The sequence below is a fragment of the Trichoderma atroviride genome, chromosome 5 (genome assembly GCF_020647795.1).
Source record: "Trichoderma atroviride chromosome 5, complete sequence".
NCBI lineage: Eukaryota > Fungi > Ascomycota > Sordariomycetes > Hypocreales > Hypocreaceae > Trichoderma > Trichoderma atroviride.
In genome coordinates this window covers 33,183-54,115 of record NC_089404.1, presented here as the reverse complement: position 1 = coordinate 54,115, position 20,933 = coordinate 33,183, and the positions used below count along the sequence as shown (strand labels likewise).

The following is a 20,933-nucleotide window of genomic DNA, read 5'->3' as shown; positions in this document are numbered from 1 at the left end:
ACTGTCATTTGGTCCAAAACACATTATGTGAGCGGCCCATGGACCAATATAGTCGTAAAGAAGTGGCTCAAGAGTGAGATCTCGAACAATCAGAATGAAGGTATCCACAGCCATGGCACTATGGAGTGGTTCAAATCCGCATTTCGAGGTGAGTTACCCTTGCCCCTACTAACGGATTTTGGCCGCCTTCCTCCGTGGGGAATGAATCTCCAAACCCCGTGATGCGCCTTACCAACAACTTGTTCAAGTCAGGATGGGCGACTAGTTCGTATACAACATCTACTAAAGTAGACTGCACTGGATTGCTCGATGCATACAGAGCAGCCTGGGCTAGTGTACTCTTGATTATAGCTTGCAATGCTAGCTCTCGCACCGTGCTGTAGGTGTTTAGAAGCCCATCAGCCCCTTTCCCTGTCAATCGTCTTTGAGCAACAGCAACTAGCTTCCACGCCAAATTCGCAGCATCTTGAATTCCTGTAGGGGTTCCTTGCTACCGGCCGGGGAAAAGTGATGACCGGCATCGCCGGCGATAAAGACACGCCCGCTGCGGAAGTTTGTCGCGAGACGAGTGGTGTTCGAAAAACGAGAGAGCCACAGAGGAGAGTGTATTCCAAAATCTGTTCCAAGAGCCTCAGTTGCGAAAGATTTGACGTTTTGCTAGAGTTGGAATTGCACTAGGCGCTAAATCTACGGGGCCTATGTTCACTCCGGTGAGCCGGTAGTACTTTCGATATCCAAGAGACTGCATCAAAAATGACCTATATCCGTTATTGGCCGATAGCGGTTGGGAGGGAGCGTCGGTGGTTAGTACATTTGCTAGCCAACCGGAGATATTGCCACCAGTACCAGCGAACTCGAAGTCCGCCAACTTACTGATCTCACTCTTTGTTCCATCACACACAACGAGCCAAGATGCTGTGAATGTGGACTCGGTGCCATCTCCGGTCTCATTTCGACGGTGACGGTCTCGCTATCTTGGACAAGACCAGTCGCGAGGTGACCGAAGACGAATTTGACTCTTCTTTCTTTGCAAAGCTCTACTAGGAGCTGTTCCGTCACGGCCTGCGGATTCATCAAAGAATGAGGATGCGTGGTACCCAAAGATTCTCTTGACATTTGTAGCCGACTCTCTGATGAGCCATAATGGATTGAGTAAATAGATGTTCCGGCGTCAATGAAGCGCTGAGCTATTCCACGAGTCGCGAACGTTTCAAGATTACTAGCTGCTATTGCAGCTGCTCGCGAACGAATGTCTCAGATGATGTTTCTTTTCGATTACGGCGACTTCAAGCCCAGCACTGTGAAGCTCCAATGCGAGCCAAAGGCCCGTTGGGCCAACTCCAACAATAACAATCTCAGGCATCGCAGCGAGTAAATCTTGGTGATTAAAATGAGTCTGTTTAACGAAGCTAAAGTGAAACTAGGCGATATAATAGTGCTTGTTACCCTTCTCAAGTATTCATGAAATCATTGACCTTTTATGTTAGGAAGGATCTAATACTCATCGTAGTGACACTGTCGTTGACACAACACGTAAGAGCCGAAACCCATGTCCTGTTAGACGGCTCGACCACAAGATCCATTGTTTCGTAAGTCCGACTCCTTTAAAATCCATTATCTCGGCCGGCCGTATTGCTTGTTCTCGGAGTGAGAAAGGGTTTGCACATTCAGTTGCCAGCGGATGGGCCTCTCGGGCCTCTCGGGCCTCTCGTCGTAGTGTTGTCCTAGGCCTGCCTCAACCTCTCTCTACCCCGCAACGCCAACATTCGCCTCTACCAATACCTCTGCTGGATGGTTTCGTTCTTCAGTTCTATTATTATTAATCTTTTGCAAACTTGCGAATAATGAACGGCAGAAGCCATCCCCGTCTCAATTTGTCAAGGCAAAATACACGACAGCCGCGAATCCTCATCTTGGCCAGATACTTCGATTGTGGAAGATATACATACAAAACATCGAGCGCCTCATCAGGTTTCTTCCTAAACCTACTATTGAACAGAGCATAACTGATTTATTACTAAGGGAGGGCCGTATTTGCCCCGAGACGCGCGCCTTACTGCTAGCAATTTGCTACTGTGCAGCATCTTCCCTTGCGCTGTCTCAAGCTAGAGCCGGATTTGCCTTCGACGTTCAAAGCTATACTGCCTCTTTCAGAACAGCGGTTGAGAAGGCCCTGTGTTTAATCTATCTTCACTTGAAACGGAAATGAGATGCCGCATTTGGTGGCATTTATGCTTGCTGGACTGGCGTACTTTGGAAGACATAGGCCTAGAGGCTACTGTACGCCCTTAAGCTTCAATACAAGAATGCTGCTGAATATCAATGATGATGACATGGAAATAGCTTTCTAAGTACTCCATGAGCGTCGTGACTACACTGAAATGGCGTTCTCTATGGTCCGATACGAAGCATGGAAGCTGGCTGCTTCGTGCGGCAACAACGTTATCCATCCCTGCGGGAAACCAGAGGGCGTTAAAGAGACAGAAGCAGCATAAGAAAAGCTAGTAGATGACTTAGATGATACATACTTACGCTTCTGCCGGACGATATCCACACCGATAAGCCGGCTGCTGTTGACGATAGCGCAACTAGTCGTCGCGAAGCTGCGCCTTCTTATGTCGTATTCAGCCTGCTACAGTGGCGCCGAGAAAGATATGCTTTTAACCCCTGGAGAGAAAGATTTGTTATTCAAATCATGTGTTAGCCTACTCGAATTCGAGCAAGCGCTTGGGGCTGACTGTGAACTGGACTGTTGGCGTTGGTTCTTCTTTGACACTCATATTCGGTGGCATGCGATGTCTTTTGCTCTTTCCGGGCTGTGCGTGCGCGTGAAGGGAGTAGTAGAAGACGCGACTTGGAATATCATTGATCGGGTCTTTAAGTCTACCGTTCAACAGATGGATAGGATTGATGATGACATTTAGAAACCACTGTATGGCTTGAGACAGAAGGCTTTGTGTGCTCGATATTACCGCGGCTCGGAGCTTCCAATATCATCTCCACCTGAACTCGACGAGGCACTATTCGACGAGTTCTCTATAGATTGACCGTGATGACCTCTCCTAGTTGCGGCTCACCGCGCCTTGAAGACGACATATACCAAATATTGTGTAATTTACTTTTAACAAACCTGAGCTTTAAAGCTGCAATAAATTGACCAAGTCAAAAGTGAAGGTAACTGCACATAGCATATACTATACTATAGAAACAAACTTTCAGCAGGGGCACAGAAGAAAAAAAACATTAGGCTATATAGTCTGTCTCAAGTGAACGGAAATTGGAGTAGCTTGACTTGCTTTTGCCTTAAAACGAGACAGCCTCAGCGCTCTGGCTTTGAAGATACTGTATGCTGAATGGGTAATCAACATAACCCAATGCATCCTTAATTGTATAGAACGACTCGCGTTTGTACTCGTCAAACTGCAACTTTTCCTTGATCCTGTATACCAGATCTGGGTTTGCAATAAAGTGTCTCCCATACATGACAACAATATCCTTGGAAAGATATTTATTAACAAGCTGCCTCGCATCGTGCAATTTATACCCGCCAGCTACCAGCAGCGGTCTGTTCCAGAGATTGTAAGCAAAATCCAATGTTTCGCTGCCTTCGCTGTCGCTACTGCCAGATATGCGCGATTCCACAAGGTGGAGATAAGCAAGATCAAGTTTGCTGGCTCTGTTGATTATGTCTGAGAATTGCGGAATTGGGTTTGTCATTTTCATTCCTTGAAATGAGCTCCAGGGACTAAGGCGAAGACCAACTCGTTCCGATCCTATAGCCGCGACGACAGCTTTCATGATTTGGTCTATGAATCGAGATCTATTCTCGATACTCCCACCATACTCATCATGACGCTGGTTGCTATTATCCTGGATGAATTGATCAATCAGGTAGCCGTTTGCACCATGAACCTCTACGCCGTCGAAACCGGCAAGTATCGCATTTTGTGCGGCTGTTGTAAAATCTTGGACAGTCTTCTTAATCTCATCGAGTGTCATGGAGCGTGGTACTGGCGCGTTTTCACCTATTGGGATAGGACTAGGGCCTATAATCTCAACTCCGTCCTTTTTGGACAACTCCTCATCTGCAGCACGCCCCATGCCAAAGATCTGGCAGAAGATGAAGCATCCTTTGGCATGGACATTATCGGTGACTGACCGCCAGCCTGCAATCTGTTCTTTGTTCCATATGCCAGGTGCATTGGCAAATCCACCAGAAGATTCGTACGAGATTAAAGTACCCTCGCTGATCAGTAAGGTGCCTGGCACAGCAGAGCGCTGGCCGTAGTACTCGGCCATAAGTGGCAGAGGTACACGATCATCTGTAGCACGGAGGCGAGTCATCGGGGCCATGCCTATGCGATGCTTAACGACCACATTGCCGATTTTCAGTGGTTTGAAAAGTTGAGAGTTATTCATTATTGAGAAGAATAGTTGGAGAGGCTTGTTGAGCTGTGGTGTATTTTGGAAGTACAAACTTTTTGAATGGGCAGCATCTGCCATTTTATAGTTCCCGTTTCTGGAAAATCAGGACATCGGAGTTAGACAACTGCATATTACTCGATATTCTATCTTGATGAGCTTCAATTTTAATGAGTAACTTGACGTATTTCCGAATGCAAGATGGAGATGCACATCAACGTACTTCCCAATCAGGCAATAACGTTTGTCCCAAAAAGTATAGTGGGGCTGGTGCCACGCTTGAAGAAACTATGTGATTTCTAAGCCACGCACCTGGTATGTCTTTTCCAATCTCCAGTCCTAAATCCATCCAGCAAGTCTGCACAGACTGTTGCGGAAGCCAGAGAAGCAGAGCGCAGTTCATGCGTCTTACTACTGTTCCTTTTACGACCTGAACCAGAACGTGGTCCCCATGATTGGTGGCTGTCGCACATCATGGTTGCTCAGCCGCTCAACCCAGATGGTAGGCAATGCAAATCCAATTCTTCTCGCATAAACCAAGCACTAAATATTATCAGCCAATGAATTTAAATTCGTTCCAATTAAAGGCCCCTGTAACAAACAGGACCGTGTCGCGAATCGCTCCGCCAAGTCACATGCCGTTAAGCATGCCCTCAAGGCGAAGCGGTTACTCGAACAAGAGTCAAAATGCAACTTTCGAGTGACACTTTTGAAGAAAGAGCGTACTACGCTGATTAATAAGTCACGTTTTGCGAAGCCTCCAGCATTGGTATCGTCTTTATCTCTAAGCGTGATTGATCCGTTTGGTACGCTTCCTGTGGACAACTCGCGGCTACAAATGCTACTGGATGATAGTAAGAGACTATGCACCACAAGGGACGCGGGTTTGTTTTTTTGACCTTGAACGACACAGGTAGAGCTAGGAAGGCCTCTGAACCAGTTTTTAGTATTACAGAGGACCTCGCATTCCAAAATTTCCACACGGTCTTCCGTACGGGCTTAACTGACCCTGCCCTTGCGAATGCCGTTATGCTGTCGCTATTGTTTGCAGTAACGGAGGGAAACTTGGATACCGAATGCCTCAAATACAAGGTTTGTGCTATCGCTTATATTCGGGACAAAGTGGCCTACGCCAAAGAGGCCGCGTCAGAGTCCACAATTGGAGCCATTCTCCTACTAGTGGGTGTAGAGGTAGGCATCTATCCCGAATTGGGTTTGCAGTAATACTAAATGCTCTTTCCCAAGGCTCAACTGGGAATGACCTCTCAAGTACAACTCCATATGGAAGCAGTGAGACAGCTACTTGAAATTTCTCGCAGCCAAGGAGTCTACCTCACGGCTGGTATTAAGCGTGCAATATTCTGGTGAATCGCATATAATGGAAAGAAAAGGATCAATGTCTAACAATAGCATAGGCAGGATTTGAATGCGTCAATTCTGTCTGGTTCAGATCGAATTGTTGACCACACTACCTTCTCAGAACTACTCTGGCAACGAGACTCATTTACGCCCAGTTTCTACCAGCTTCCTTCGGGATTTCAGCAAATATCACATTTGCTAAGTGACGCTTTCATAGAAGTCCTTGAAGATCTGCATGCATTGCAATGTATACGGAACTGGTCGAGTTATAAAAAGGGCGATCCTTTTATCATGGCTTATATAAACAACCATACAGCCTCTATTCAGTCAAGGATTGGGAATTTGGTAAAAACTTCTCCCATGCTCAAATGCTGTTATATCGCAGCATATATATGTTCTATTATGTTATGTTGTCACGTTTGGTGCACTCTATCCATTCCAGTAAGTTACTTTCTGTTTCCGCCTCATGAATAAACTGTACTGATGAGTTAATTGAAGTCTTACTTATCTTCACAGCTCCTTGATGAACTTCAAAGGGCTGAACAAGATGCCATATGGAACGAAAATCCCGACATGCTGCTTTGGCTCCAGTATATTGGCGGCACATTCGCTTCTCCTGGACCTATTCGATCCATGTATATTGAGCTTCTGCGGAGGAATCTAGCCACAAGATTTTCCATAGGCTGTGATGCCCGTTTAAAGATACTAGAGATTATGAGAAACTTCATTTGGTCGGACCTAGCTTTCATTTCGGAGGCATCCATGTTTTGGGAGGAGGTGGCCTATTGAAAGTGAAGCCATTTTCTTTTCCTTTTTGTAATATATTCTGTTTATAAGCAGTCTAGTATCTTACTAAGATAGCTTTTTGTTGCAGGTATACTTAAAAGAAATGCACTGACTGTAATTCTATAACGAATGTATGTAAAGTCGCACTTAGGTAGACTAAATATACATAAAACCAGGATTTTTTTATGATAACGTTAAGACTCTTTTCGTACAAACTTTTGGCACCATGCTTTACACTTCCACTTCTCAATCATCCCTCTATTTTCTTGGTCAGCAATATACTTGTTCATAGTGTCAGCCCAGCCATCAGCCCAAATTTCTTGAGTAAAAATAATACTATTCGCCACGCAAACGCTCTAAAACATATACAGTCCGCCAAGAAGCCCCGACTGTATAAGTTTGGAAGAACTTCACTTCCATCTAACAGTCTCCTTTGACCACGCTTGACATTTGGTAGGCGTGGAAATGAAAAGGAGACAGTGCCGAGAGCAGCCGCGCTCTTATAAGCCAACACATGACAGAATTTGCTTTCAAAACTGGCCATGGCTGGTGTTGTACCGAAAATAAGTAGCTATCACTATCTGAAGCAATTGGAGTACTGGTAGAAGACTCTTTTCTGATATCTCCATCCTCATGAAACACTTCTAGTTTTCTAATCTCATCCAGCCGTATATTTAGAATGACAAGGTCATTTACTAGGCGATTTATAGTACCTTGGACGGTGAATTGTAAAGGATGCCGTGGTATTAGAACCAGATCAGTTGTTTCCTTGAAGAGAGCTGGCAAATTTACAATATGTGACCAGACGTCAAGCACTCAGTCAGCCAAGCCTGGAGATGGCAGCGAATATTGGGCGGTCGATGTATTCATAGTCTTCAGCCATTTGTCTTCCATTAAGATGCACGTAGTATTATCCAGTAAAGCCTCGTCAAACTTGGTAAGAGTAAGTGGAAATGCATGCCAGCTTATGGGTCTCGCCCAGTGTGAAGCGCCAAGGACTTGACTTACCAGTGGTCCGGTGTAAGCCATCAATAATGCTCTCTCAAAGTCTGTCGTGAAATTCTCTGGCCCTCGTAATTGGATCAATCTGGACACATCGGCACCGTGATATTGAAAGGGAAAGATTTATGGTCTTCCATTCAAGAGCTGTTGAGAAGCAAACAAGTAACCCCAGGAATTAGAACTGTTGTCTGACGTCCGACTGAGCTGGCAAGCTTCTGTCAGACTGCTCACCGCGGGCCCAACATGCGACTTTGTTACATTTGCATAAACAAACCGGGTGGATGTGCGTGTTATTTTACGAATTTCGTATTATTAAGAAGACATATGAATCCTTGACTGGACAAACCGGATGACAAATGAATCATTGGCCCCGTAGCCCCAGTAGATGGCTGTTTGAGCTGTATGTGATCCATTCTCTCATAGCCTTTGCACAACTGTCCAAAAGCAGCCAAGGTTGAAGGAAAGCTTACCATCGAGTAAAATTTCTCATTTTGCCCACTTGCTTGTTCCTTTCTGCCCCTTCTTTTTATTCTTAATATGGGTCGATCTTATTAGGAAATAAGTTGTATTGAGAAGAAATCGTATCTCTGTCCAATAAACGACAGAATAAGCCGATTTTAACTCTGGTGTTAGCGCTCAACTAAACGGCAATAGGCAGAGTCTCCCTAGTTAGTCAGCATATCATAATTCAAGCCACCAAGGTATCTCGTTTACCATAGCTTGGGCGCGGCAACATTGTTGCAGAAAACAAGAAAAAAGTGCCAGCAGAAAATGTCCAATCGAGAATCAAGAGAATACCCCAATAATCGTCGTCCAAAGCGATTCGAGTTCATTGTCTTATCTGGCGATGACACGGGCAGAGATCCAGAGACCCGAAGACGAGTCCGCAGCGTCGCTCAAGCCAATTATCGCCGTCAGCATCCCTATGAGCGGCGCCAGACAACCGTGGAGCTCGACATAACGCCTTTACTCGATGGTTCCCTCCAAAGAGCCAATACTTCCTTCAGCCAAAGATATCCTGGACCAACAACCTTGTTGGATGCGAGTCGCTCCGATCCGTTTCAGTCTTTTGGATTGGGAGGCGATCGTCGAGCCCATCGCCTCTGGGATCACAGTTTGTCTCTCTGATCGCCTGGATAAATCTCTTCTGACCAGGGTGAATAGTGTATGATGGCAGTTGCCCTAAATTCAACACGCTAGTTCAAATCGGATTTGTTGATATCGCTCGAGAGACAATAGCGCTGTCACAAATGCTCTCTGCATCTGCGTGGCATCTCGTTCACTGGTTGGGCTGCGAGAGAGATACAGGAGAGGACGCCCGGTATGCTATGATCTCCACGCAAAACATTCAGCAGAGGTTGAACAGCGTCGCAACTGGTGCAAGTGATGAGGTTGTTATTGCCGTTCTGACATCAGCAGCGTATGCGGTAGGTTTCGAGCACCTGCTTACTCAAAGGGTGAGTATTCTGACAGGCTGTAGAATCTGATCAAAGAGCCCGGAATCTTTCAGATCCATATGGATGGCCTTGCGCGTATCCTTCACCTCAAGGGCGGTGACAGTTCAATCCAATCGCGTCCTCTGCGACTGGCTATGTTTTGGTAAGCCCCCGAACATTGATGTATCAAAGGCTGACTAACTCTTTGCAAAGGATCGAAGTCAACGGCCGCTTTCGACAAGATGCAGCGCCCCAATATTCTCCGCCCAATGATATTCTTTCTAGTCAAAGCAAGCTGAACTTGATGTTATTTGACATGACTCAACTCTCATCCGGCTGTGTCATACCTACTGTCGAGCGATGTGACATCTCCAAGTATCTTTGCCACCAGTTGAGACATCTCAATGATATAATTGCAGCGGAGACCTTGACACGGAATCTATGGATAGATCCCTTATTTCCTGTATATCACATTTCACCAGTTTTACACCATTTTCTCTGTCTTCCTCGCTCCTCAATATATGAGGAGATTCATGCTCGTCAAAGAGAATGCTTCCGCCTCGCGGGAATTCTGTACCTCGGCAATCTACGAGCCAGATTTGACTTTGAGCCTGGTGCGGGGATGTTGTACGGAACGAAATTGCTGCTCATACTTGGCTCGGAAGGAATGCTTCCCAAGTGGGAGACATCTAATAAATTTCTCATCTGGATACTCACCGTTGCTGCCTGCTCGCCAATTTTATTCGACGATCTAAGAATACAGTTCGCGGCATTGCTGTCAGGTAGCGCTCAATCTACAGGATTGACTACTTCTCAAGACTATCTGGCCGCAATAAAAGGTTTCATTTGGTGCGATTCAGCTTTTGGGGCGACATTGAAGAGTTTATCGAGCCAGATCTATGAAAAAGAATAATCGTGAATACACATTTGGTAAAACAAATCGAAGTTTAGTGCCCTATTTGGTTTCATGTCCCGTGTCGGGTGGTTGTAAATAATCGACTTGGCAGAAGGTAATAAAGTAATATATCAAGCATGCTGATGCTCTGCTAATAAAGCTACAAGATGCACGCGTGTGCAATTTAAACTGTTAATCCTCCATCTTCCCATCGCAACTCTTGTTCCATGAATTAAGAATTACAAGTTACCAGCCTGCCAGTTTCAGCATGGCATGTTGCTTGTAACTCAATCTGCTCCAAGACCTGTTGTTGTCTTACCCTATAAGCCTATATTTTGGGTCAGTTTATCTAATGCTTATTGCATTCATTGTTTATACAGTTTTTCTTCTTCACTTTTTTTATGTAGAATTATGAAGCTGCTTGGCTTGCCTATTTGAACACTTTGCTGAATGTTCTGGTATTTCTTTGTTCCAAGTGTCTTGAAACTCTCGACTCATAAGCTGGCATAACCACCTCTCTCCCCCCAGCGGTCTTATTCGCTTCGTCATAAGGCAAATTTTTTTTTTTTTTTTTTTTTTTTTTTTTTAGTTTCAAAATTCAGAAATCTTTTCTCTACGCGTGGTTCAAACACAAGGCCAGTTCAATACTTTTTGTATACAGAGTGAGTTAGCAGTAAACGATCGGGCGTATGCGAAAAGGTAGGTAGCGCGTCTCCACCTGGACCTAGTGTACAAGCTAAACAGATCGTTCATGCAGTGACAGGGATTCGATATGTCTTATTTCGTCCTAGTCTATCTATCGCAATGGAATCTGCCCAAGCATTGTTGCATTTAAGTTCGCGAATGTTGCAAGTGACCCGTTAACAACACGCGGTTAATAATAATTCTCACGAAATTGTGCCTAGTATAAGGACTTTGTAAGCAACGTATTATGAAAACATCAATCAATAATAGCTGATTTATCTCATAGCGCAGTTAACAACGTCACTTCTTGTAGAGGAGCCGGGTTCTACATGTTGAAAACTATATAAGATCGTCAAGGACGCGGGTAAAGAATAAACATTCCATCTCAAAAATAATACCAACACATACACGAGAAACATTCCCTTTACAACCAGTGTCAAAAATGAGTTCTACTATTCTAATTACTGGGGGCTCTGGCTTCGCTGCAGCTCACGTTATTCGGGCTTTCCTCAGCCAAGGTTATAATGTGAAGGCAACAGTTCGATCGGAAGCTAGAGGAGAGGAAGTGCTCGCCAGCCACCCTGAACACAGCGCAAAGCTTTCTTATGTGGTTATCCCAGACATTGCAGATAAAGATGCATTTAATGACGCTCTGAAGGGAGTAGATGGCGTAAGTCTTCTCCAAACTGTCACTTGGAATCCAACACTAAACGGTCCAAAGGTTATTCATGTCGCATCTCCTATGATCTTGGGAGCAACCGACTTTGAGGCACAACTGTTTAGACCCGCTGTCGATGGCACGGTTAACCTTTTAGAAGCCATCCAAAAAAGCAACGCCAATGTTAGCCGCGTGGTCATAACATCTTCAATTGCCTCAATCCTGGATCCCCTGCAAGGCCAAAGACCAGGATACGTCTACACAGAAAAGGATTGGAATCCTGTGTCAAAAGAGGCAGCTATTGAGAGTGGGAATGCTGTTCTCGCCTATCTAGCTTCCAAGACCATTGCAGAGAAGGCTGCGTTTGATTACGTTGAGAAAAACAAGGTACGTCCAATGTTGCAATAGATCACACCAGACTCAATATCTCCTACTAACACATCTTAATCAGCCCAAATTCACAGTAACTGCATTGTGTCCTCCATTCATCTACGGTCCTCTTCTGCATCATGTAGAGAGCATCAAGGAGCTAAACACTTCCTCCAACGATATCTACCGCCTCTTCAACGGATCGGAAAAAGAAGTTCCGACTACCGCCTTCTTTTCCTATGTCGACGTTCGTGATCGTAAGTCTCAAACCCAACAATGGAAACGTTCGAGACTACTGCTAATGGTTGATGCTCTGTTAAGTTGCCAAGGCCCATGTCCAAGCTTTCGAGAAGCCAGCAGCTTCAAATCAGCGCTACCTGATTGCTGCTTCGGCTTACACGTACCAACAGATTGTTGACATCATTCGAGCCAAGTTCCCGGAGCTCAGTGAAACGACTCCAAAGGGAGTAACTGGAGCACCTATTCCGCCTGCCTATATTATAGACACTACCAAAGCCAACACAGATCTCGGAGTCAAGTATAGATCTTTGGAAGATACTATTGTGGACGCAGTGAAAAGTCTTCGGAAGTTAGAGGAAGCTTGAATCTGGATCCAGTATCATGTACTTAGTCAAACCCCTGATTATACATATTGAGAATGCAAAAAGTCAAAGTATTGATTAATATAACTGAAATCCGTCTATCATACTTCAAATTATCTTTACCTGTCTTGACAATCAATTTGATGTCTCTACAAAAACCCTTCCCCTGACTTCGATAAAGAGGTTCTCACTAGGGGGAAGGCGAGAACAACAGGTAAATTCTCGTATCTTCAACCAGAATGGTACCATTCTTTCAGGTTTCGAGATCTTGTTTCAAGATTGCTAGTCCGGTAATATTGCTGCTTTCCACTAACAGTAGATTCCAATATACCAATGGAATGTAACTATTCCAGCCAAGTAGAGGCAGCCGACAACCTATTTTCTTGAATAATGCTGCAAGGGTCCAAAAGACTTCTCTTGGAGCGAAATGCTCAGCCCGTCAGATCTGTATATTTCACTCAATATCTCCAATGGTACTTCTTCGATTTCGTCGACTTTTACATATGAGAGTAAACGTAAGATTGTTTGTCCATCAAAACTGCCACAGAGTTTCAATTGTACACCACCCTTCTGGTGCTTCCTTGTAGGGTAAATAGGAAGGTAGTGATTCGAGTCGAAAGTAGCAGGTAAAGTCGGCGTAACCTGGTTAAGTTAGAAAAGCTTTGTGTATAAGCAGAAAAAACGCAAACCGTAGCAATCCTAACCCACCCAGGCGGTCGTTGTAATGCCTTTCCTAGGACAACCACCATGTGAGACCGATATAGCGATGATAAGTGTACCTGCTGAGCAGTTCCATCGCTCCATTCTAACTGAGGTTTAAAGTTGAAGACTTTTCCTCGCGGCGCACGTTTATCCCTCATCTTGTGGACACTATAATATGTCGCAGAACTCGTAAAAATTTGGTGTTTTGACGCTGTGATGGCAATAGTTGCAGGTAATATACTAATGGCAAAGGGATTACTTACAGACGTAACCTACCCCGCTCTCTTCCTTTGCCATGGCATCGGCACGTGCGCTACTCATGCATCAACAGTGGCATTGTGTCATTTGCTTATTGGTATATAATGGAGGGTTTCAGTTACACAGCATAATTAGTAAGGCGCAATACGTCATTCATTAACTCACCCCCTCTCGTAACTCTTCATCTGCTATAGTATTGCAATGGAGAACTAATTCCTCTCAAATCTAACCCTTAGTACTACTATCAGAGTGAATTTAGTTGGAATTGCCTGCAGTCATGGGAATTGACGCCGGGTTCGATATGGACCCTCCTTTGTCCAAAGGAGTTGTTGATAAACAAAACTGGGGACGCTTCTTTATCAACCTCATCAAAGAGCAGTACAAAGATGACGTCCAGGTCGAAATAATGCCGAATTACATCAACTTCAACGCAGGCGAGCATCCTAAGCTTCCCTTTGAGGGTCACAAGTTTCTGCGGTTCAGTTCGAAAGTATCCGGGGCCATCGCAAGTAACTCAGGAGTAGAACGTTATATCAACACAGTCACACGTGTTGCAAAAGCCCATTTTGGCCCGCGTGTTCAGTATTGGCATGAAGGTGCCGACCAATACGGTATTCATGACTGGAAGAAAGTCAACGACTCGATTCGGTCTTATGAGCAGGTACATTGTGTTTCTACCACGTTCTTGGTCGATGAACAGTATTTTGATACCTCATTCGCAGCCCGATGTATTCGAAACTCAAGATAGCATTAGACAACTTCTTAGTGAAACCGATCCTGTCAAGGAGCAGGACATTGCACTATTTGAGGTTCAGGATATCCCCGGCAAAGGTAGAGGGTTAGTTGCCCGGTTCAACATATCTAAAGGCACTCGAATCATTTGCGAAAAGCCACTTCTCACAGCTGGACCTATGCCGCCTAATAAGCTGGAGTCATTTCTCACGAAGGAGTTAAAGGAAATGTCAAAAACATCACAACGGCAGTTCCTTTCTCTTCACAACAACCACCGGGGCAAGAATCTATTCAGTGGCATCTTCAGGACGAATGCTCTGCCGTGTGGATCGGGGTCGCGCATTGGCGGCGTATATCCCACAGCGTGCTTCATCAACCACAGCTGTATCCCGAACGCTCACAACAACTGGAATAGCGAACAGGAGCACGAAACCATCCACGCCATTCGACCAATTGAGAGAGGAGCATAGATCACAATTCCCTATGATCGTGGAGGGGGCTCAAGGGAACGACAATTATTTTTGAAAGACGCCTTCGGCTTCAAATGCGACTGCAGTGGTTGCTCTCTCCCCCCCCGACTTACTCAAAGCTAGCGATAACCGGCGTAGAGAGATCCAGAGGCTTGATGAAGCCATTGGGGATGCCTTTCGAATGATGAACAGACCACATGAGAGCCTGAGTGATTGCTATTTGATGTTTCAAATTCTAGAACAGGAGTTTGGTGGCTATGCTGGTGCGATGATTGCTAGGCTCTATTATGACGCTTTCCAGATTAGCATCGCGCATGGGGATCAAGCGCGAGCGAGTATTTTTGCAGAGAGAGCCTATGAGGCCAGGGTCATCTGTGAAGGTGAGGATAGTCCAGAGACGTTGCGGGTGAAGTCTCTCTCAGTGAAGCCGGCAGATCATATCAGCTTTGAAGCGTACTCCAAGAAGTGGCAAACAACAAGAAATTCGATACCAAAAGGTCTGGATACAGTGGAATTTGACAAGTGGTTGTTTAAGCAGGAGAATTAAGTAGTAACACTCTCTAGTTGCTGTCATAATTAAACTCTTTAAGTTACATTACTTTGTGCTTCCTACAAGTTGATTGCACTAGCAACTATAATACATTTACAGATCAAACAAAAGTATATTTCTCTAAAGCAAGTTGTTGGAGGACTACCAGGACTACAAAGTGCTTTAATATTTGTAGGCAAGTACTAGCATCTTTGTCTTTTCAATAGTACATCTAATTAACTAAATTTAAACTACTGTAAAGGGAGTTAGTAAAGCATTTATTCTGCCTGCCTATATCATAGACACTACTAAGGCTAACACAGATGTTGGTCTTAAATATAGATCTTTAAAGGATACTATAGTAAACGCAGTGAATAGCCTTTAGAAGTTGGAGAAAGCTTGAATTTAATACTGTATTATTAGTGGATAGGGCCGTGCTTATTCCTTGATTATAACAGTGTGGTCTTGCTTCCACGTTAAGATTGGTATTCTGCTATCTTGTAGACAAATATTTTACCTTCTGCTTATTTCAAAACTGAAAGTGATCATCCTTAAGCCTGATGATTATACAATTGGAGGGTTCGCGCCTTTGGAACTTGAGGCCAAGGCTGCCCGCTTCATACTTGATAGACGTATAGCGAGTATTTGCAGTCGGCCGCGGGAACGACTATGTTTTCCAAGCTGGTAGCATCAGACAGCACAACATTGTTATCGCAACTCTTCCCGTCGGATAAGGTTATGGAACAGGCTCAGCTATTACTTTGGCTGGCCAGGTCAAAAAGTCTCTTCCTAATCTTATATTTGGTTTCTTCTTTGTCGTGGCAGCGGGACTACCGCAGAATTCTGGCACCTTATTTATCCTCGAGATAATTCGTTGTGCAGTAGAGTGAAGTTATAGCTTCACAGCGAGAACCTCGATTAGCGCAGCAGCTTTGTTCACTGCTATGAACGCTTGAAGCGGGCATTATATTTTCTACCTCGAGTAGAACAAATGGATATCTATTAGGGATAATCATAATGGTTGCATGGTACTACCTACTTGACTTATCGTATATCAGGTTTAGAATTCTGTAGTATCAAGGGCTACAATCTTGCCCCCTGTAACTCCAGCTGAACTCGGGTCACCTAATCCACCATCTGTAACAATATATAATATATGTCTATTGTACCAACTTCTTCCGAAAACAGCACCGGTTGCACCCGCAACTACAGGATTCGACTTCCCACCAGCTACAATCTGCTGTTTTCCCGTAGCTATAGTAATTCGGACAATCAAGTTGGAAAGGTTAGTTGCAACCCATGCATGTTCGGCCTTAGCATCCAGTGCGAAATCATCTGCTTGAAATCCCGAATCAACCGGGTACTGTGCACTCTTCGCAATGGTCTTCACGGGTCCAGCAGCGGTCCCATTAGTGGACAATGGTATGCTGGCAAGAAGAGGTGACATCAAAGAATTAGTGAAGTATAAATGGCCGTTGTGGATCTTGATACCATTGACACCAAATTGTAAAGCTGCAGTTGCGTTAGGCTTGAAATCCGGCACATCGATGGCGACGTTGTAATGCCCATTAAAGATATCTACCGCAAAGATTTGACCGAGGAAAGAGTCGCCTGTCAGGACAACACCAGGTTTGGTGGGTAGGGTGGCAAGGCCGTTCAGGAAGACTGCCGGCGGAATAGCAGTAATATTCTTCGATGTTGGCTTGTTGGAGCTGGGATTCGCAGTATTGTAGTCCAGTGTCCATACGCTCCAACTGCCGGGCGCACCCACACCGGGCGCAGACAAGCTTCCAACATTAACAGCAAAGATGTCGTGTCCCACCTCTGCAATCCCTAGACATGCGTTGGCGTTGGGGAATGAGTATGCGAGCTCAGCAGACCCAGAAAGTGGTTCAACCTCCCAGACTTCGGGCAGATTCAACAGAGTAACAAGTAGGTTTCCGTTGGATCGTACAGCAATATTCTCTACCCAGGTGTTGTTGGGGAAAACAATGACATCTCGCAATGTCTTAGAAATGTTGCTAGCAACCTCTGTGGGTAGAGTCGAAACTAAAGAGCCGAAAGTGGCAAATGTAGCAAAAAGATTAGCCAGACGCATTATCAAAATTGTTTATCGTTGTAAGAAATATTGCGTAGCTGGAATAATATATTGTCTTTTTAGATTGTCCGAATAGTAACAGTTTTGTCAATGCGTAGTATCAATATATATATGCAACTAAAGATGTGTGTTGCGATAAGCAAAGTTGACTTTGTCGCTGCTCTTGGTGCAAATAAACAAGCTTGACAGGGAAGTAAAAGCCGAAAAAATGCAAACAAAACCGGACTTACCATTTCGGCATTAAGAATACTAGTACAATTACAAATTGCCAAGTATCGAAAAGCCTAGCTATGTTGTAAGCATTGAACAACAAACAGCCTTTATCCAGATTCAGAAGTACAAACAGGGAGTTTGAACAATTAATCAGTAAGCGCTTATTAATTGGAAAAAAAAAACAATCAAAAGCTATTAGTAACCCATGCTAAAAATACAATAATTATCCTACAAGATAAGTATTGCTACTTATTGTTCCTTAGCTAATATCTAGTACTACCTCTTGGTGTATTTTAGTATAGAAAAGGAATCATAACATAAGTTTGTGTTCAACATTAAATAAGCAATATATAACTATATAAATAAACTAATAAGCGAATGTTATTTTTTCTCACAAATAAAGGTCCTAGCAAACAGGCAAATAGAAGGTAACTTACGCCTTCTTTAACTCTCTTTAGCTATAGTCGCCTACCTCGTTTGTTTGGCACAGGGGTCCATAGAGCATTGGACCTGTGATTTCCTCCCATCCCTCATAACCAACACAGCGGTAGCACCAAAACACCCCATCGGGATCATACGTCTGTTTGACTGAGTTCAGCCAACTGTACTGGTTTCCGTAAAACGCTTCTTTCCAGTCTGGGTCATTAGGATCAGCCTCATTCAGATAGGTTCCAAGTACAGGAGTAGCATCCTTCATTGCCTTGAGTTTCGTCGACGTCGCGTACTCCTTGACTTGCCGGACTCCTTGCAGCCCACTATCAGTAGGTGGCACGTCGAAATTTTCCGCCAACATATATGTCTTTCGCCACCCGGGATGTATAGCAGTATGTGGCTGGGGGCTGAGTACTTCCCCACCGCCGACGAGACAGAACTCCAACAAAGATGCTATGGCCTGAACTTGGGACGCGCTTTGAGGGAAGATTGCTTCGAGCATAGAGGAGAGGTTTTGTTGATTATTGCTGAGAGAGTCATTGTCAAAGAAACGCGACACCATGGCGGGACTAGGATTATTTGATGCGTTCGAATCATGGCTCCCACTATTGAAGTAGTCTTGAAACGTATCGTACTTTTGAAACGTCGATGTCACAGAAAATCCTGTTCCGTTGAGAGATGAAAGAAAGTCTAGGATCTCCTCATTCACAAGACTCTCTGCTCTTTCTATCTCAGAAGACGAGTTAGAAGAGGAGCCGTCAATTGCCAGGAGCTTCCCAAAACTATGACTGTAAGCAGGGTTTTGTCCAAGTATTCTTTCCAGTTGTCCATATCCTGAAAACCCAGCGTCCAAGAGGGTAGGATACTTGGACAGAATCGTCACAGAAACATTGAGAAGGGCGGAAATATCAGTGCTCAACGCCGTAACACTTAACGAATGCTTCAACACAGGCTGCGTGGGGTATACTTTCAAAGTTGCTGCCAGGACTATGCCAAAGGTGCCGCCACCACCACCTCGTAGAGCAGAAAAGAGATCCACGTTCTGGCAAGCACTAGCGGTGACAACATCACCAGTAGCAAGCACAACCTGATACTCGAGAACTTGGTCTGCTGCTAATCCGAAGTCATGGCTGGCGAAACCGTGTCCACCCCCCTGGAGATAGCCTCCAACAGCACCGACAGTCTAGCACATCATCATTAGTTACATACATAACTCCAAGTAAATGCAATGCCTACCCTGTCTGCGCCACCAACAGCAATATGGCCATGCTCGGCTGCAAAGGCGTATACTTCATCCCAAATATATCCAGCACCCACTACGATTGCGCTTCCGTTCCATGTTGACTGACATGAACTATCAGAGGGCGAATACGTTTCTTGAAATTGGAGCTCGGGCTTGATATGCTTCATCCAAATTGATAGACTACCATATCCCTGGGATCTATTCGACAGAACTTGTCAGTTCCGCTAAGCCATTCAAAGTCAAGGATGATCACTTGCCGTGCTCTGATATCATGACCGGTGTTCTTAACGACGAGGCGCACGTTGTTATCCCTCGCAAATTTGACACCAGCCGCAACGTCAGCTGCTCCAGATGCGTTGATGCTGTATACAGACGCGCTACCCAAGTCGCACACTGGATTGCCGGTTATCGAGCCGTTTATGGGGACACAAGTGTCTAGGACGGGGTACATGTATCCGATTGGAGATGCTTCACGAAATGAAGCATCCTGGTAGAGCTTGCTGATTTCCTGACACTGCGTGAAATTATTGCTAAAACCCGCGTAGCAAGGTTTGGCGAGCGGCTCATTGGCGATTAACTGTCCCTGAACAGTGCTGTTGAGACTCTTCCACTCAAATGTCGATGGCCAGCAATCGTCGGTCGGTGTCTGCGTCATCGGTTGTTAAGTCAGCGTGGCGTCTTTCATCGACAGCGTCCCACACAATCCAGGACTAGAATGACCTACACATTTGCATTTAGCGAGAGCGGATGGAACTCCGAGGAGGAGCATAAACTTCGTGAGATGCATGTTGCTTGTTGGCTCGATATATACAGACGCAGAACAGAATTCTGCTTGGCTTTTTACATACATCTTTGGGCAAAGGTCGGAGGATACCCAGACTTTTAAACCTGAAGGCCTACCTACGTGTATTGTAGAGTGTATTGCTGTAAGCTCGCGCATTTAGCCATGTTGGGCAGGCAGACTTCGCCACGCTGCCATCTCCATAGATTTTGCAGGTTCTAATCACTCCTTATGCGCAATCGAAGCAGCCTAAGCCCTGTCATCGAGAAATTTCCGCAGCTTGAGCGCAATTCACCAGCCATACAACTTCTCAAGAACCTTTTTGACAAGGATGACGGCGCGCAAGTTCGCGCAATAAAGATCAACCACAGAAACAAAAACAGCTAGCTCCGCCAATCGGCTCCAATTTACCACAGCCCCTTAAGCCGCTGTTAATGGGATGGGATTCCGATGACACTATTCCTTGATTTGTTGTAAGCCTCCCTTAAATGCGCGCAATCATATTTGTTAGAAACCGCCCAATAGAACCTAACGGATACTTACTGCAGCCCTCACGTGCAGAGATGCGAAGACTGTTAGAGCCTACGCAAATGGAGCAATCTTTGCGCAATCAGTTAAATATAGATACAGTTTGTATTGACTAAAATCAACACTCACTACACGTGCTACCTGAAAATATGTTCGGGGTTCTCAGGGCGCTCGTCAGCTGTGAAGTCTTCACAGCTACACAACGCTAGCATCCTTACTCTCAACACCATCTGCCTCTATTGTTGCTCCAAAATGCGTTAAGATATTATTAACGGAGTATCAGAAGATACATTTATTTGAAAAGATGCGAGAGCATTGCGTTTACAAAGACAAAGGCTTATAGGGTAAGGAGGGAGGAGAGGAGGACTAGCAACCATTGACGTCACTGTTCACTTAGTGCAGTAATAAATGTGTGGATGTGCCTGGTACTAAAAGCTTTCCCACATCTCTTGCGAATCACTGCTTGAATGTATGGCAGAGGCTGTGCAGTTAGAACAAATCATCTCATTTACAATAATTTCTTAGCCTCGTTGCTCTTCGTGATGAAGCTGATGGCGGGATGACGAATGAAGACTACAAAGCTGTTGAAATGAACTTGATCTGATCTACATCTACGCGCAGGGCGTCTCCAGGATAAGCCCCGATTCTCATGCGCTACACGAAGCGCGAGCTCAGCAGAGGCCTATTAGAGAGTCAACATGGCAATTGTAGATACAAACCTCGCGCAAATCACC

The 20,933-nt window shown here is 44.9% G+C and overlaps 7 protein-coding genes across 8 annotated transcripts; 4 read left to right on the top strand and 3 right to left on the bottom strand.

Annotated features, from left to right (window-relative positions):
- Window positions 1-3,303: 3,303 nt before the first annotated feature.
- On the bottom strand, window positions 3,304-4,419 carry TrAtP1_009174 (uncharacterized protein; the record flags this gene model as incomplete). The annotated part of the gene is made up of 1 exon (XM_014093493.1): window positions 3,304-4,419. One exon carries the CDS (start codon window positions 4,417-4,419, stop codon window positions 3,304-3,306), a length of 1,116 nt encoding a protein of 371 aa, XP_013948968.1.
- Window positions 4,420-4,760: 341 nt separating this feature from the next.
- TrAtP1_009173 (uncharacterized protein) lies at window positions 4,761-6,676 on the top strand. 2 transcript variants are annotated; one of them, XM_066114191.1, is made up of 6 exons: window positions 4,761-4,924; window positions 4,980-5,276; window positions 5,336-5,613; window positions 5,668-5,786; window positions 5,838-6,222; window positions 6,280-6,676. In XM_066114191.1, exons 1-6 carry the CDS (start codon window positions 4,897-4,899, stop codon window positions 6,568-6,570), a joined length of 1,398 nt encoding a protein of 465 aa, XP_065970285.1. In that variant the 5' UTR covers window positions 4,761-4,896; the 3' UTR covers window positions 6,571-6,676. The 2 variants fall into 2 exon arrangements, with proteins under 2 accessions (XP_065970285.1, XP_065970286.1); XM_066114192.1 differs by having other exon boundaries at window positions 4,980-5,613.
- Window positions 6,677-8,340: 1,664 nt separating this feature from the next.
- On the top strand, window positions 8,341-9,172 carry TrAtP1_009172 (uncharacterized protein; the record flags this gene model as incomplete). The annotated part of the gene is made up of 3 exons (XM_066114190.1): window positions 8,341-8,683; window positions 8,734-8,996; window positions 9,050-9,172. The coding sequence occupies 3 exons, from the start codon at window positions 8,341-8,343 to the stop codon at window positions 9,170-9,172; spliced, it is 729 nt and encodes a 242-aa protein (XP_065970284.1).
- A 1,854-nt stretch (window positions 9,173-11,026) lies between these two features.
- On the top strand, window positions 11,027-12,216 carry TrAtP1_009171 (uncharacterized protein; the record flags this gene model as incomplete). The annotated part of the gene is made up of 4 exons (XM_014093490.1): window positions 11,027-11,254; window positions 11,306-11,629; window positions 11,694-11,868; window positions 11,933-12,216. 4 exons carry the CDS (start codon window positions 11,027-11,029, stop codon window positions 12,214-12,216), a joined length of 1,011 nt encoding a protein of 336 aa, XP_013948965.1.
- Window positions 12,217-13,450: 1,234 nt separating this feature from the next.
- On the top strand, window positions 13,451-14,375 carry TrAtP1_009170 (uncharacterized protein; the record flags this gene model as incomplete). Its single annotated transcript, XM_014093488.2, has 2 exons — window positions 13,451-13,834; window positions 13,896-14,375. The coding sequence occupies 2 exons, from the start codon at window positions 13,451-13,453 to the stop codon at window positions 14,373-14,375; spliced, it is 864 nt and encodes a 287-aa protein (XP_013948963.2).
- A 1,523-nt stretch (window positions 14,376-15,898) lies between these two features.
- Window positions 15,899-17,173, bottom strand: TrAtP1_009169 (uncharacterized protein). The gene has a single exon (XM_014093487.2). The coding sequence runs from the start codon at window positions 17,000-17,002 to the stop codon at window positions 15,965-15,967; it is 1,038 nt and encodes a 345-aa protein (XP_013948962.2). The 5' UTR covers window positions 17,003-17,173; the 3' UTR covers window positions 15,899-15,964.
- A 448-nt stretch (window positions 17,174-17,621) lies between these two features.
- TrAtP1_009168 (uncharacterized protein) lies at window positions 17,622-19,832 on the bottom strand. Its single transcript, XM_066114189.1, has 4 exons — window positions 19,615-19,832; window positions 19,148-19,536; window positions 18,884-19,088; window positions 17,622-18,830 (listed from the first exon to the last, which is right to left on the bottom strand). Exons 1-4 carry the CDS (start codon window positions 19,828-19,830, stop codon window positions 17,670-17,672), a joined length of 1,971 nt encoding a protein of 656 aa, XP_065970283.1. The 5' UTR covers window positions 19,831-19,832; the 3' UTR covers window positions 17,622-17,669.
- Between the last annotated feature and the right edge of the window lie 1,101 nt (window positions 19,833-20,933).

What these genes read in the sequence shown, in the direction of transcription:
- TrAtP1_009169 (XM_014093487.2), bottom strand. Translation starts at nt 17,002, where the DNA reads ATGCGTCTGGCTAATCTTTTTGCTACATTTGCCACTTTCGGCTCTTTA.
- TrAtP1_009168 (XM_066114189.1), bottom strand. Translation starts at nt 19,830, where the DNA reads ATGCGCGAGCTTACAGCAATACACTCTACAATACACGTAGGTAGGCCT. An exon ending in CTCTCGCTAAATGCAAATGT is followed by an intron (nt 19,537 to 19,614) that starts GTAGGTCATTCT and finishes CCGATGACGCAG; the next exon opens with ACACCGACCGACGATTGCTG. An exon ending in GGTCATGATATCAGAGCACG is followed by an intron (nt 19,089 to 19,147) that starts GCAAGTGATCAT and finishes TCTGTCGAATAG; the next exon opens with ATCCCAGGGATATGGTAGTC.
- TrAtP1_009173 (XM_066114191.1), top strand. Translation starts at nt 4,897, where the DNA reads ATGGTTGCTCAGCCGCTCAACCCAGATG. An exon ending in ACAAATGCTACTGGATGATA is followed by an intron (nt 5,277 to 5,335) that starts GTAAGAGACTAT and finishes TGAACGACACAG; the next exon opens with GTAGAGCTAGGAAGGCCTCT. An exon ending in ATTAAGCGTGCAATATTCTG is followed by an intron (nt 5,787 to 5,837) that starts GTGAATCGCATA and finishes ACAATAGCATAG; the next exon opens with GCAGGATTTGAATGCGTCAA.